At 36.3% G+C, this 17,465-nt stretch overlaps 1 protein-coding gene across 1 annotated transcript in view; it reads left to right on the top strand.

Annotated features, from left to right (window-relative positions):
* The window catches only part of LOC100891344 (probable palmitoyltransferase ZDHHC21), a 31,187-nt gene extending 25,207 nt beyond the window's left edge, over positions 1-5,980 (top strand). The window contains exon 8 of the mRNA XM_030996440.1: positions 3,954-5,980. Coding sequence (XP_030852300.1) covers positions 3,954-4,083 — 130 coding nt within the window. The 3' untranslated portion in view covers positions 4,084-5,980. The remainder of the gene's footprint in view (positions 1-3,953) is intronic.
* Positions 5,981-17,465: the final 11,485 nt, after the last annotated feature.

Below are 17,465 nucleotides of genomic sequence, written 5' to 3'. Positions count from 1 at the left end.
CCTTTTTATCCATTCTCCATTTAAAGAATAGAAGGGAATAGAGACTGTCAGCTTTATTGCTCCCCAACTGAAGTTTGCATTCTTACCCCAATCATTCAATCAATAGAACAATTGTTAACAGGGCATGTTTCACAAAGACTAAGATTAACTTTAAGTTGGACTGAGCTATGGCAGGCCGTTCATGCCACTGTTTGCTCTCACCATTATGATCTATAGATAATATATTTTCCTTCAATAATGAATTATCAACAAATGTAAATTCTGTAGATATGTGACCATGATTTTTACCTCCTTTGAGAGACCAATGCCAGTTAATGGTGAGAGCAAACAGTGGCATAAACGACCTGTCATAGTTAAGTCCAACTTAAAGTCGATCTTTGTCTTTGTGAAACATCCCCCCTGATTTGTTACCCAAAATCTTATTCCATTATTGAATGAACTTACAAGGGTGTATCATCTTTAGGAGCCAGAAGGGTGTTGGCTACCATACTTTCACTTGTACAAACTCTTGTCGGTCGTTATGCCTAACAAAGTGTCTGAGCAGTGAGACTATACATACTGCGTGGTATACTGCACTCCAGACCCTGTACTATATCTGCTCCTTTGACTCATCCAGAGACTGACAGAATTGGGCTCAGCTCAATGCTAGGTACCCATTTACATCACATGGGTTGAGTGTAGCAAATGTAGATCAATGTCTTGCCAAAGGAGATTAGTGCCGCGGCGGGACTCAAACCGCTGACCTTGTGATCGATATTCAGGTGACGTATCCACTTGACCACGACACCTCTACAGTGTGTACAGTGCTTGTAACTTTACCAAGACTGGCCCAAATTTCTTATCATTTTGATGACTCCAGAACCTTGCAGTACACACCAATACTTATCAACTTTTTCTGATTGATTTCACGCCGTTTCTTTCACAATGCAATCGCACGACGAGAAGTCAACTTTATCTTTAAGTGTCAAATAGAGTCTGTACCTGCAGACTATACTTTTACACAGTCTTAACACCGTTTTGGCTCTGAACAGATAACATGTGCCATGGTCAATGAAAGGAAATGATGAGAGAGATTGGGATCTATTTGGCACCATTCTCCCCTCATTCAGTGTTGTCTTCCTTCCTTTAACATTTCCTATTTCTATTTGTATTTTTTATATTTTTCACTACCGTCATTCTATTCTTATCAGATGAAAAAAAATCTCTTCGTTTTTTAGTGTTTTTTCTTCTCACTCTAAATCCATTTCATTTCCTACATTCCTCTATACTTGTTTCTTTTTTGTCTATCTCTAGACAGGTGTGTGGGTGTATGTGTGTGTGTGTATTTCCCTTTGCAGCCTCTCTTTTTGGCTCTCTCTTACTCTCTCTTACTCTCTCTTACTCTCTCTTTCTTTCCCCTATTCTCTTGTTTTTTCTTTATACCCTTTATTCCCTAGTAGTAATGTGTTTCAGTTCCCCTTTCTCTCTCTCTCTCTCTCTCCTTTGCCATCTCAGTATATTAACTGTCCATGTATTTATTTGTTAAGCTCTGAGTGCTTTCTCAATTCTGTCCCTCACTTTGTTACATATTTGTTTGTTTGTTGCTTGTGTAATATACACGTCTCTTGTCTTCATACAAGTCTCTTTCTTTGTCTTCTTCTCTGTCTGGTCATCTCCCGCTCTATATCTGTCTCTCTCCCTCTCCGTATTCCTTTCTTCCTCTTCCATTTCCTCTGCCTTCTCCCTCTTTCTCTCTCTCAATCATCACATTGTTATCTATTTTCTCTTTCCCTTTACCCGTGAGGGACTATCTTAATCCTCACTAGCCTCCTAGAGCCTAAGGCTAAGATTCCCAACAACATATTCATAATAATCAAAGCCTGCAAGCAATCAAACAAATTAACCAATAGACTTGAATCAAATCAATTCTAACCAACAAACAACATTATTTATAGAATGCGATAAGGATTCAATCTTTTCTTTCTGAAGAACTTGATGCATACTTTTGGTTTTGGTCAGTCATCAACCGGCCCCTCCATTAAGGTCACAATCCCATTCCTAACCTTTCCTATTTTTAAATCCTGATATTGTCATTAGCAATCTTACAATCATTGTTGTTTTTGTTTTTGTTATGGTAGACTAGCATGTGCCTTTAGTAATATCAATGTTTTGTATAGACCTGTGAAAAGGGAAAACCTGATTAAAACTTTGGGGGTGGGCACTTATTTAGCCCTTTTCTATATTTTGCTATCACTATTGAGGTACTTTTTTAAAAAGTAAGACTAATAATTTTTCTCAAAGCTTTTTATTCTTGTGTCATTAGATCTTAAAAATGTCCAAATATATGCAAATACAGTCAAACCTGCTTTAGCGACCACCTGTCTACAAAGACCACATTTTTTGTTTCCCTTGAAAAATGTTTCTCATTGAAACATGTACATGAAGACCACCTGCCTATAAAGACCACTTTTCTTGTCTCCCTTGGGTAGACTTTATAGACAGGTTTCACTTTACATGTATGCTTGATGAAAAACTTGAGTTCTGACAGTCTATTGTTAATATTGTTCAATTTATCATTATTATTTAAGAAAACTATAATTGATTGTTTTCCTTTTTAGATAGAAACATATCCTAAGGATCGTATTCCTACAATGAAGCTCTTAACATTTTTAAACCTTTATACCTCTTTTTGATGTCTGTAAATATTCAACTGTACCCTTCAAGTATTTGGATTCCCTCATTGTAAATGCCTTCAGATAACAAACAATCATTACAGGAAACGTAGGCCTCTTTATTTGTCTATAAATAGCTTGGAGCCCCAACATCTATTATCCCTACAAATTTATGCCTATAATCCTTTATTGCAGTTCTATATTATCAAGTTTATATGAAGATGATATTCGTTTGAGTGTAAAGGAAATTTACCTTTTTTTTTAAATCATCTAATCTCCTTGTCTTTGCTTTCAAATAAGGGGGTAATACCTCAGAAGTCAGACTCAGTTAAATCAAGCTAATATACCAGAAAACTTGGTATGATTTAATCTCTCATTTACCAATATTGTCACTGTGTAATGTATATTTTTGAAACACATTTGTGTATTTGGAATGCTCAATAGTTTTTGTATGATTTAAGAGATCATTTTGTACCCACCTCTTGAATGGAATTGAATTGAATTGCACTTTGTTTCATTCATCATAAAAACATCATAACAAACGTATAAAATACAGAACATAGCGTACAAGTTAAAGAGAAACATTTACAATACAATACAACAACAAAAATATATATGAATGTGGGGACAGCTAGGAAAGCCAAAGGCTTTATTGGTGCTGCCAATCTCTTACAAGACATTTTCTGAGCAATGTTTGCAGGAGAGAGGAAACTCATCACGGACACTTCTTGATAGCAACTCAGAAAATGTTAAGCTGTTAATGAAAAGTATTAGGCTAGATTAGGGCCATATTGTATGGATCTTGAGTTGAAAACTGATTGACCTCTCTCCATCATCTCAAACTTTATCTCTGAAATCCCAGCCGTCATATGTAGAGGAGTCTTAGTGGAGTGGTTTAAGCACTTGACTTGAAATGCAAAGGTCATGGGTTTGATCTTCAACGCAGCATTAATGTCCTTTGGTAAGGCATTAATCTACATTTACCACTCCGTACCCAGGAGAGAAATAGGGACCGGGAAGGATGATGAAAGCCTTTGTGTTAGTTATCACCATATGTCCTCATGGTGACCATATGGTAGGAATACTCCCCAGGAAGGGGAGAAGGTGCACATTGTCCGTGAATCAATCTGATGACCGGTGTAATAACATCTGTAAAGTGCTTAGAGATAGTATTTCATATTAAGCACTATAAATCCAGATTATCATTATACAACTAAGCTTTGGTTTTGTTGGCCTCTTATACTTTTACTAAAGATTTGATCCGATTTTGTTTCTTTTTGACCATCCCACCCTCCATCACAGGCCTCCAAACACCAAGAGACCGATGGATAGCTTCCGAGACGTATTTGGGCGTGGCCACATCCTCCTCTGGTTCAACCCCTTCAGAAGTAGATTGGGCAGGAACATCATTGTATACTCGGAAGTAGCGTGAGAGAGAGGGATAGACAGACAGACAGAGATGGGGACAAACAAACAGACACGCAGACAGACAGACAGATAAATAGGCAGAGAAAGCAATCAGAATATCAAATTCTCTGGCTCCAGCTCTTTGGGTGTAGGCACGGTAGGATCATCATTGTGTACTCATAAGGGAGAGGGAGACAGAGAGAGAGAGAGAGGAGAGCAGGAAATACCTCTACCTTGTCTTTCCTGTCTGTTTGGATACACATGAACATCAGGTACAAGGTTAAAGCAGACTTATATTTGTCAAGGTTACTGTCTTGAGTGTGTTTGTTAGATAGATAGACAAGGTAGTTTTGTTGATAGTATGGTGATAGAATCCAGGGTTGAATTGAATAAGGGTTTGCAAGATGTGTCATAGTCAAATGATGTGAGCTCTTTACTGGGGTTTAGAAGGTTATGGGTTCGAGCCTTGGCACGTCATTAATGTCCTTTGGAAAGACATGAATATGCATCTGCCACTCTCGACCCAGGTCTAGTAAGTGGGTATCGGGTAGTGTTTATTCCTTGAAACAGTGTACTATGTTTTCATATATGTAGTCAAATTAGAGGGTGATTCTTCTTTATTTGCAGTGAAAAGACTTATTGATGGTTTGATGGTTAGTTTTACCTGACTGCTAAGAAAGCATGTGTATACTTGTAAGTAAACATCCAGGGAGCCAATGGCTTCAGTTCTCTCCAAGGGATTCGATGATGAGATGTAATGCCTTAGCAAAGGGCCTTAGCAAAGGGCACTAGCGCATCAACTTGGTTTTTGAACCCACAACCTCCAGGTTAGAAGACCACTGGTCTGTCACTGGGCCATTGCGCCTCCTCTATTCAATCTTCCTAACAAGTGACCATCTCCAAAATCAAAATATTGTATGCATTACTTGTTGCTACTTCAGAAAACCTCATACAAGTCTTTGAGGTAGTTCAGACTGTGGAGTGCAAAAGATCTTTTAGCCTGGTGATACTTGATACAAAATCTGGTTGTACTAGCTAAAGTCCTTTAATGATGCAAAATATAAGTGTCTTTCATACTTCATGATAAATGGTTGAGATTCTAATGATACCAATCACAACATCTAAGCGCAATTGAAATCTCAGGTACACCAATAAGTTAGTGGACTGAAACATCTTGTATCCTTACAAGGGTCTCACAAATTATGATGATACTTTTCAAAGCACTTCAGAGAAACATAGGACTGTATTGTTATATGTACAAAAATGGGCTGCCATTATTTTTAATGCTATTATATACCATAATGTTTTTAGTAAAAGAAAATGGTTCCCCAAAAATAGTTTAACCTCAGATCAACGAAGCATTTTAGCTGCAGGCAGTGCCATGGAAATATGGCACGCCACAGTTCACTATTAGTACAGGTATTTCACGCTCATTTTCTGTGTATTTTATCTAATCTACTCTCCATATTAGCTAGACCTTTTATTTTTAATTCTTGAAGCTTCTTTGAATAAAAAAAGGAGAAATCAGAGAGGGGGAAACATGGTGAAGAATCTCAATTGTCAACTTAGATATTTGAGTACAATGCTTTGGTTATCATTTATTGCGATGTTGCAATCAACCAACGGAACGGGAGAAAGATGGGAGATAGATGGAATGGTTTTCCCCTCGTCTTTGCAGGAAATAGTAGGAAATTGCAATATTATCATTATTGTTTATGGAAACATTTATTATGTGCTCAAAACTCGATTAGGGTTACTAGTCCTGACATGTTTTCTATGGTTGTTCATAAACATTCCAGGAAAGAAAAATTTGAGGAATATAAATTTATGTCTAGTCCTTTTAGGGGGAAGTCCACCCTGATATTAATTTGGTTTTAATAGAAACTGAAAATGAGAGAAAAGGGTCAGTGAAATTTTTAGAAGAAAAAAAAATACAAATAATTGCAAATTGCAAATTGGAGAGGAGCTTGCAAGATATGTCACAATGTTTGCAATTTGTGTTTCACTGATGACAACTTAAAAAATTAATAACTTTCCTATTTTTAACAGGAATATATTGCTCAAACTTTCACTAGCTTGTTTCTCTCATTTTTCTGCTTTTATGAAAAACAAGTTAACTTCCCCTTTAAATTGTCATGAAGCCTGGCATTGGTTTACATAAAGGCTGAACAATAAATGAGAAATGTATTAGTGAGAAAGGGGGGATATTTCCTCTTTTTTTTTAGGTGGTACTAGCAGTAGCAACGATCGCCATGTTACAGAATATTTGATGAAATTTGTTTTCTATTTTATATTTTCTATGATTTTTGTATGTTCTGGGGCCCGTCTTACAAAGAGTTGCGATTGATCCAAATTGATCGTAAGTCCTCTAATCAATCGCAAGTTTGCAGTCTTCTATCTCTTGTGTACATACTTGTGATTGATATATATTGCAAATAAGTTGCGATTGATATCAACTCTTTGTAAGACGGGTATGCTGTGCCTTCCATTTTTCAGGTTTCTACTATATATTTTTGAAAGATTTTAGAAAGTAATTTTGAAATATATACTGCAATAATGTGTACAATTGATTCATAATAAACAATAGTTTCAAGATCTAATTTTTCTTGAGGAATGCAGTGCTTTCAGAATAATTAAGTCACACCAACTAGAGACCATTAACAAACCAAACAAGCAATTATGCTACAGTCAAACCTGTCTTGGTAGACACCTCTCTATAAAGAACACCTGTCTATAGTGGCCAAGTATTAAGTCTCCCTTGAGAAAGAAATGTGTGTTGTAGAACCTGTCTAGAAAGGCCACCTGTCTATAGTGGCCAAGTATTAAGTCTCCCTTGAGAAAGAAATGTGTGTTGTAGAACCTGTCTAGAAAGGCCACCTGTCTATAGTGGCCTTGTATTTTGTCTCCCTTGAGGAAGAAATGTGTGTTGTAGAACCTGTATAGAGCAACCACCTGCCTACAGTGGCCCCTCTTTTTGTTTCCCTTGAGTGGCCTTTATAAACAGGTTTGACTGTACCATGGATGGATGGATTGAAATTGGTCATTTGGGAGATGGTGTGGAGTCGGGCTGGCATAGTGACTGCATAGTGACTGAGGTATAAATGTCTATGTCCCAGATTCATAAAGGTGTAATAACTTTAGTCCATGGACTTAAGTTAAACGATAACTAGTTAGTCCAAATACTAAGTTACTCAATGGATTTAAGTTAAATGTTGATAAGTTAGTCCAAGGACTAAGTTAGTCTGTGGACTTAAGTTAAAAGATGGTTAGTTAGTTCATGTACTTGAGTTTAACCATGGTTAATTAGTTCATGGTCTTAAGTTAAACCATGATTAGTTAGTCCAAGGACTAGTTTAATCCAGGTTTAACTTTTATATACCTTCGTGATTATGGCCTATGTGCTAATTGGTATCAATTGTGAGTATCTGTAGGAAGAGTGTTTTTTAGAAATATTATTGAATATTTTTCCAAGAATAAATGTATAATATCATAAAAGCATTAATATTACAATGACCATGAATCTAATGATTGTGATGTCATTCAGTTTGTTGATTACTATGAATAATATAATTCTTTGATACGCAGCTGTTGAAAAAGTTGCCTTAAATATAATGTATATAATTATACTCAATATTGACAGTCCAGTGATTGAAATATTATGGAACACATTAATGCTATGAATAGTTGCATCCTTATTTATGTATGGATATTTATATATTCCAGCATTTATCTATCATTTTCAATTTCAAGGACAAACGCAAGGTTTTTATAATTTCATACCTGTTTATTTTCATCCATACAATATGCAAAAATATATCAAACAAGAGGCCGTTTTCGTAATGTAATCAAATTTAATGCATAAATCTTTGTAAAGTATCATGTTACAAATGCATTCAACTTGTTTCAACATTACGAAAATGGCCTATTTACATCAACAAAGAAAATTGGAGACCTTCATTTAATTATTTAATACCCACAAAAAGAAATTATAGGAAATGTAGGTGTTTTATGGTATTAACCTGATTAAGAAAATCATGAATGACTTAAACGATTTACAATCATGTCTTTTATTTTGTCATGTCTTGATCAACTGCCCAGATAGTATAGAATCTTTGTACTAAAACTGTTTTAATTGTGGTATAATCAAAACATATTTGTGAAGCCAAGGGGGACGAAAAGTTTGTTTTATTCAATTCCAAATCAAAAGAGCCTTGCATTTTTGCTATGAATTGTACAGTGGAAACTCGTTATAATGAGATCCTTGGGACCAAGGAAATTACCTTGTTATATCAAATAATCAGAGCTCTTAAGGTTCCACTGTATGGACGGACACCTTTCTGGGTGGGTCCTATGTTTCTGGAGTCTGAGTTCCCCTAATGATTCAAAAGCCCATCTGGTTCTCAATAGACATTTCAGGTGAAGAGTAACGCTCTCCATGAAAGTGATGTTCTTGGAGGAACAAACATGATGAGAGACTTCTGGAAACTCAACTCAAAAGAGATTTCATTTCCCTTTTGTACATCACATTCAGATTAAAATAATGCGTTGTTGTAATGGTTGCACATTTTTAACGGTCGATGGACATGGCTATGGAAATTACCTTTGGTTTACTGTTTTTTGAAAGTCTTTACAATTTTGCTAACATCATTTCTTCCCTGCAACTGAATACATGTAGATTCTTTCCAACTTTATTTTCTACCTGATTTAATCAAGTACCTAGTTTAAGGTAACATACCTTAATAGTGGAAGAATAAGGATTGATAAGAGTGGGTGAGAGGGGGAGGGTGGTTGAAGGGGAGGTGGGTTGAGTTATAATTTTGAACTTGTGGTGTTGATGGGCTGACCTATGTAATGACAACAAACTAATGCCCTGAGGGGGATTTCCCTTTGGTTTCCTCTTTATTCGCTGACATCTTCCTTCAAATGTGTCACACTATAAATAGAGGTACAGGGTGATAGCATGTGGACTGACATGCTGTCCGTCTTCTTCTCTTGTGAACCCCTTCAACACCCCCTCCTCCCCCCCCCCCCCCCCCCTCCCCGTGAATGTCTGTTTCTGTCTCTCTCTCTTCTTCCTCTTTCTCATTTGACTTTTATGTCACTTGCTTTTTCTGTCACCTCCCTCCCCCCCCCTAAAAAAAAAATCTCTCTCTCTCTTTCTCTCTCTCTATCTCTCACACACACACACACACACACACACTCTCTCCCACTTTCCCTCGCTGTCTCCCTCGTTCTCCTGGGTTGCGCTCTCTTTCTCTCTTTCTCTCTCTTTAGCTTGCTCTCACAACCCTAATCCTTCTCTCTCTCTCTCTCTCTCTCTCTCTCTCTCTCCCCCTTAATCTTCTCCTATCTATCCTCTCACTTGACTCTTTCCACTTCACCCCTTGTAATATGCCTTCTTGTGATCATTACACTCTTAAAAAGTGTAGCCCCCACCCCCCACCCACACCCACACCCACAGTTCTTCTTTCTCTTTCTCTCTCTCCCCAGACATCTTATTATGAATACTGTCTGTACAGGCATGTCATAATTGCATCACTTTCATCATGATACTTGCAGGCAATCAGAGATAAGATCTAAATCGGCAAATTGGCACCTTCATTCAGGTAATCAACCCAATCGTGTAGGCTGGGCCTGGGCTTCGTTCACATACCCCAAAACACTCTTCAACATCGGTTGTGCATTGCTATATTTATATATATATATATATATATATGTACAATTAAGCAAGTTTCGTAAAACTGCAATTCATATATATATATATATATTCATATGTATTTTATGTATACAAAACAAAGAATATATATAATAATATATATATAAGTATATTTATCTGTTACATCAGTAAGATATGTAAGTCTTACAGACAATCATTGAATGGGACTGTTCCATTAGAAAACACAAATTTGTGTGTATTTTGTTACAAATTGCAAGCCTTTGAGAGCCTTAAAGTGAGAGGGCCACACGCGGAAGTTGTCCACCTCTGTCGCATCTTCTCCTCCCCCTCATCATGTCAAAGCTAATCAACAAATAGATAATGATTCCTTACAAGTACATGTTAAGTGGGGGTAATGGCATTGAGCTGTGCTCTTTTGTTCATGTCGGCATGTGATTATGTTATCTTGGGCCTTTAAAATGATGAAGTATCCAGACAAGAATTTATCTCCTCCATGAAAAAATGGTTGACCAACTCCAAAGAGATGCATTTTTCAAGGGCCTTTATCATTGTTATTATGATGAAATCCACACAAGACGCAGGCATATGTACATTGATTATGGAAGAAAAGGTTGATTTCTGACAAGGTGAAAATAATTAGTGAGCTTTCTTATATTGTATTCTCATCTGGACGAATATCACAGAAGCAATGTCTCATAAAAAGAAGTTCTCTTGAAGTGTTCTTATATCTCACATTTGGAAAGAAATTATTTGCAACTGTGGACCCAATCTTATGCTGCGTGTCAGTGTTCTTCCGTGTCCTCACATCTGTGTGTCGTACTTGTCACATTGTTATTTTTAGCAAGGTTTTTATGAATACCAACCTGGTAGAAGAATAAACATTACTCCTATTATTCCTGCTACCAAGGTATAGCAATGGCTATCAGCAGTCTGAATGGCATATCTATGACGTAATCAACCATTCAGAATAACTTTTTAACAACTTTTTTTGCAATGAATTTGATTTTTGACCAGTACTCCAATTTATCTTTATATGTGAATGGAGGCCATGTTTGTATCGGTTTAGTTCTAATTGAGATTGAGTGAGTCTATTAGAATGGCATAGTTGGCCTTGGCCTGATGGGGTCCAAAGGGTTATACAACCATTCCCTTAACATGATCCCATATTAGATTAAACCACTGTTTACCTTGTTGCCCAGCAACCAAAGTGCAATAATCTACACAAAACTTGTTTGCTGAAGAGAAACGAGAAAAGGACATATTTATTACATATGCTGTTTGATGTCTATTTCCAATGCTGTTTTGATATTTTATTTATCTGAATTGTACATATGTGACATTTTAGTTGCGTAAGCAAACAGAGGAACGAGTGGAAAGTTTGAAATCAAATAGATAAAGAAAGCGTCTTCTCTACTTTGCATTGGATCTATTATTGTGGATTGTAAAGAGAGGCCTGAAATTCGTCATTAACATATATTATATTATGACCAGAGTATGTCTTAATTGTATGCAGATGTATATTTCTCTATATTTCTACAGACATCTTTTCCTACGACTGATTATTATCTGTGGATCAAACAATTAAATCTAGAACCTTGCAGAGAATCGCTAGATTAGGAGAAGAGTTTTGTCGATTTCTCTCTTATTTATTTCCCATTTGTTTGATTTTACTTGTATATACCTGCCATTGATTGATACATAAATGTTTGAATTGCTGCTCCTTTTTCAACATTTTTTCTACACCATGTGTGATTATGTACGTATAAAATTTGGTAATATAAAGAAAATGGTGAGACGAAACATTATACTTGTCCGTGTGATTATTTACTTTCTTTGCTGTTAGCATTCAGCATTCCAATTTCCAATTTCTAGACTTTATGTTTGTTTTATTTATTCACCATGTAAAATAATTGTTTACAGATAATACATAGTAGGAACAGTGCATAAACAAAAAATGTTTAAAGCGCAACGTCCCTAAGATAACATAGTTGATACTTATTAGGTTTAGATCAAACATGGCTTAAAGGTAAAGACCAGTTATGGTCAGGCGATTGCATTGTGAAAGAAACGTTGTGGAATCGATCAGAAAAGGTTGATCATCTAGCATCTAGCATCTGCAAGGTTCTGGAATCGTCAAAATGATAAGAAAACTGGCCCATTCTTCGTAAAGTTACCAGCACTATACACAGAAAGATGTATATGGGACTACCCTATATCTCTCACAGACCATGAGAGAAACAAATTTACCAAATATATGAATTAGTAGGCGGTTTCCTGGCAAATTTTTTATCATCATGTATTAGTCAAAACATATTCTTTCACATGATTGATAATGAGAGCTTCCATTTCATTTTTTGAAATTGGGGCGTTTCCAATACTGGTCTTTACCTTTAAAATAAGACATTCTGTCGTACACAAATAAAACAAAACACAAAATAAATGCTCAAAACAAAATCACGCCCCTTAACGTATTTGCATAACAAGCAAAAACAAGGGAGTACACACTACCTCTTCTCGACAAAGACAGCCCTATAAAAAAGTACCTCACAAGTTAAGCATATTTTGAGAGAAATAATTCCTTCAGTGAGTGATCAAGGCAACCAAGCGAATATTTTGACACAGCAGTATTAATTTTGTAGTAAGAATATATTCCAAATAAGATGTAACAAACTATTGAGTATCTTGTTGACAGATTATGGTCGCTCAACTATTAGTAATATGAACATTCCTTGGGGCTGTAGCCCCCACGGCCTCCTACCCCCTTCCCCTCCCATCCCCCGGTATTATTCACCTATGAGTATATATTTTTTTCATATAAAGTTTGGTCGATATCTTTAACATATTTGACTCTTTTTATTATTTTGCCTTTCAAATATGATATTCTTTTTCAGTATAGCAATAAATAAAATGAATAAATTAGATAAAATATGTGAAAGTTTAAAAAATATTGGGTAATTTGTGAATTTTATAGATTTTGAAACCACTGTCATTTTATAGGAGACATTGATATCAGAGATGGCAGAGATGTGGTCGTATGATCATATGTATTTTAATGTACCATGTACGGACATGCTGAAAAACAGCTATGCTAAGCTGAAAGCATTTTTTTAATCACCGTATTTAAACAAATAAACAAACAAACAAACACACACACACATACACGCACACATACCATCTCTCTCTCTCTCTCTCTCTCTCTCTCATTCTATTTTACGAATTCGATTAAGGAAGGCAGGCCCCTCCTCTCAGTCCTGCCTCCTCTCCCGGTTGCTTAGCAACGGGTTGAAACGATCTTAACATTAAAACTTTATTTGCCGGGGTGGGTGGACGACACAGAATCAGTTCAAACTCAAGAAAGTGTTGTGGATGCAATACAAAAATCATATAAGAAAAAATATCCAAAAATAGATACTGTTGCCATAGATAATTTTGCCATGTGTTCAACAAATGACGTACAGAAGAAAAAAAAACTCACCATTTCAGAGATGTAAGAGGGAGGGGAAGAGAGATGAGGGCGGTATTAATATGAGTAGAGCTAATTCTCTAATCAATAGCAAGTTTGCATTCCCCTAGTCTCTTATAGTTGCGATCGATATCCATATCAATCGCAACTTTTTGTAAAACGGGGCTCAGGTCGGTCTGGATGTAATGAAAACCCTAAATAAAGAGATGGAAAACGACTCCGGAGTATTAAAACAATTATACAAACATAGAAATGAACTTTATTGATATATTGATTTTTTCTTGATGTAACAATGTCCTGTATATTTTACCGCAAGTACTCAAAACCGGACACTAAACCACAAATACAAAATATTGTTACTAAACCTAAGAGGTAGGACAATTAGGGGCAAGTGTACTTTTCCAAACTCCCCGCCCCATCCCCCTTACTTCAAGGAATACGTTTATTTGTTTTTGTTTGTTTTTTTTCTCGTTTTTTTTTTTGGTTCTTTTATTCTTGTTTTTGTAATGTTGTTTTCCCCAATGGCCATCTCTGTCCACTTATGTTTGTCAACGAGTATATAAATCACTGTCACTGTTAACTGCCATTTGAGAAATGGAGAGGGGGAGGGGAGAGAGATGAGGGCGGTATTCCATTGGTCTGGATGAGATGAAAGGCTAGAGAAGGAAAGTGACTCGCAAGATTGAATTACTACAAACATCCTCTAGGTTTATGAAGGGAAATCACAACAGATTTATCAAAGCTCGAGCTTTAAAACTACCCGAATTTCGAATTTCCTTGTTCCCTGTCTCAAAAATACATTGTCATGTGTTGTTCTTGTGTCTACAAATATCAATTTTGTCCGCGACGTTTTTATTGATATTGACAAGGTGTTGTGTTCTGATGTTGTTGTTTCACTTTCTAAGGCGCATGCATTTATAGCAAAGAGTCCAATTACTGTGATGAATAGGACTACATTTATTTTTTCTTCCCTTTGGTAACTATATTAGGCGAAAATTTCCGTCATTTATTTTCCCTGGTACTTATTTCCCTGTACTGTCCAGGCTCTCTAATTCACGTGGGGGGGGGGGGGGGGGGGGGGGGAGCAAAAAATGATGGAAAAGTTAAGGTTTGATTTCTAGTCGCAGATTCTCGGCTGCACCAATGTAAAAACTTCAGGTCAAAAATAGACATTATTACGTCGATAGAACAGAGCTATAAATAATAATTATTGCAAATTCCTCTGTCTTTGATTTTGTTGCTGTTGTTGCTGCTGCTGCTGCTCTTGTTGTTGCCTATCCTATTCTGCTCTTTTAAATCTTCTCCCAAACTCAGATGTGTATCTTCAAAGTATAAATTTCTTGGATTTAGCATTCAACTTCGATTGCTGAAATAATGACAGATGTCAACGAGAAGAACTTTGTCTGTCAATGCTAGACTTTAAAGAAAGAAAGCAAAGAAACAATGTTTGAGGGTCCCTGGGGAAAGTACCATTGTGTTCTGTCGAATTTTGTGATAAATAACAAATAAGAGTCAAGTGTCCTCGTTTTCCTGAAAGTGGGAGGCCCCTTTGTAATTACTAATTAAGCAATAATTAAGCAATTCCATGTCCATTGTTGCAAACAGCATGCACCTTAAAACAACATTGAGGCTTATTATTAATAGCACTGACTCTCTCTCTCTCCCTCTCTCTCCACCTCTCTCTCTCTCTCTCTCTCTCTCTCTCTCTCTCTCTCTCTCTCTCTCTCTCTCCCTCCCTCTTTCTCTCTGTCTCTCTCAGTCTCTTTCTCTTTCCCCTTTCCCTCTGAATCTATACTTGTGGTAATACCATATAGATAAGAAGAAGAAGAAGAAGAAACATTTCATGCGTGTCTTTATAATCTTGTTATCATTATCATGATACATTCTTCTCCTTCATCGTCATCACCATCCTCTCCTTTGATTTTCCTTATCATTTGGTCATTCTTCTTAATATGTGTCACTCTCTCTCTCTCTCTCTCTATCTATCTCCTCTTTTCGTGTTATTCATCGATCTTCATTATGTTACTTCTTTTCCATTTACTTTCTGTTTCCCCCTCCTCATTCTTCTCGATCTTGTCCCTCTCCCCATTCTAATGCCTATACACCTCCAACTATTCATCGTCTTTCGATTTTTTTTTTTTAATTTAATTTAATGCTATTTGTTTTTTGTTTGCTTAATTGATTAATATTTGTGTGTTTTGTTGAGTGTTTTTTCGTAATTTTCTGCTTGTGTGTTTTCTGTGTTTCACTTTTCCTTTCAAATTTCCACGATTCTATTTTCCTATCTGTTTTACTTTTTTTTTAACTTCTTTCCAATGACTCTCTTATTGTCCCTTTATGTGGATTGCTCGTAAGAATCCCTCCGACACACGTGTTCAAAACGTGTCTTCAATCTGAAATAAAACCTCCATGAGATTACATGGCTCTCTTTCTCTCCCAGGTCCGTAGTAAGTTCAGGCTGTAGAGCAGCCGTTGGCTCGGCGGGGGAGACCCCTGGCGCTTCCCTCGCAAGAGATTCCCAACTATTTCCCCCCACAGCAAAATCTTGTTCCTCACTTCCTTCTTACATTTCCTGATTCCAACTCAAGATTAAGGACTGTTTATCAGCCACAAACATCGAGTTTCTTTCTTTCTTCCACCCCACCCCTCTCCATCATCTCCAATCAGTTATGTATTTGTATATATTTTTAAAACTTTCTTTCTCTTTGTCTCTGTTTGGTTTCGGTCTAGCTAGCAGACATCAAAACACGAATGGCGATAACTGTAATTCAATTAAAGTCTAGCAGTCTGGCGATAAAAAAAAATTCAATAAATGTTTTAACAGAACTACACAAAAATAATCATAAAGTTTCTTAACTTAAAAACTGGGTAAGAGCAAAGAAACAGATGTGGCAGTCCACGAATGTATGCGTATTGTATCGAGTATGTATTTTAAAGCTTAACTTTGCGATTTAAGAGATTCGGTGATATGATCTTAAAATTACAATTATAATAATGTGGACAATGTAGACATGCTGGACACTACACACATACCTAAAATTAACCATACCCCTAATCTAATAATTAAAACCCTGAACTTAACCCTATATTTTTTTACTTTAAAGTAAAGCATTGTGCAACTGTTTCCGAAACAAATGTCAGGCTATCAACTCGAGAACTTTTCACGTGGTAGTGATATACCCCCCCCCCCCCATCAATCTACCCGGACTTGTTTCTCCCCTTTTTCGACCCTCTTATAATTAAATAATCACGCCATTCGCTGCTTATTTATTTGAATCAGAACAAGCAGAATTCAGCATTCTCTGATGCTTTTCAGCAAAATTGAATAGAGAGGGAATTAGGTGGTCATTAAAAATGTTTAGAGTCGCGTTTTACAAAAGCCATCGCTACAATATCTCATGAAAAGTTGATTCCTTAAAAAAGTCGAGCAAGATTGTAGCGACAATAGTCAATGAGAACAGCAAGATCTTTGTGTGATTATGCAATGGTGAACTTAAGTTTCGACAACCAACAGGTTTTTCTCTAATTTGCAAGATATTTGTTTTCCTATTCCATGTTATCCGCTACTCCACGCTGTGAAGCAAAAATGATATGTATTTTCCTAATGAAAAGCAAATCTCTCAGCTCTTGGGACTTTCAAAAATTCCCATGCACAAACTTAAGAACAGACGTGTTTTTGTTTTGCCACCATCGATTGAAAATTCAGTAAATAAGGTCAAATATGCGTCAAGGGTTAAGATGCTGGTCTTTTTTTTTTCAATACCAAGGGCAGGAACAGGATGGCCTATCCTTGAGTAGTTTTAATAATGACAAACTTATACGTCAAACTACATGTAGGATTTACCCCTTCCCTCACCCGTACTGACGCCCCCTTTTCACTATACATTTGTTTTTAAAAATTAAGAATTAATTTCTAAAATGTGAGCCCCCAACCCAGTGTATTATCCGGTCGTTTCAATGGGTAGAAATATAGCTCGTGTTGCTGTATCGGACAAGCACACAGCAAGAGAGTATGTCGATCCATACTCAAACCGAGTTGGCCAAACTTTGTGTATGTTTTTTTTTTAAAAGCTGTTTTGCCTTTATTTAGATTTTCATATACAAAATGATAAAGAGGAACATAATTGTTTTTACACTGTAAGAACAATAGTATAAACATAGTACATTGTCTCATACATTATAAACATAGGCATATTTTAAAAATATTTTCCATAAGTATCCAAACTAATATAGTACATATTCAATCAAGTATACAAATTTGTGATAC

This window comes from Strongylocentrotus purpuratus, unplaced genomic scaffold (assembly GCF_000002235.5).
Source record: "Strongylocentrotus purpuratus isolate Spur 01 unplaced genomic scaffold, Spur_5.0 spur5_scaffold_3, whole genome shotgun sequence".
Classification (NCBI taxonomy): domain Eukaryota; kingdom Metazoa; phylum Echinodermata; class Echinoidea; order Camarodonta; family Strongylocentrotidae; genus Strongylocentrotus; species Strongylocentrotus purpuratus.
The sequence above is the reverse complement of the archived record's forward strand: the minus strand, read 5'-3'. Positions and strand labels throughout refer to the sequence as shown.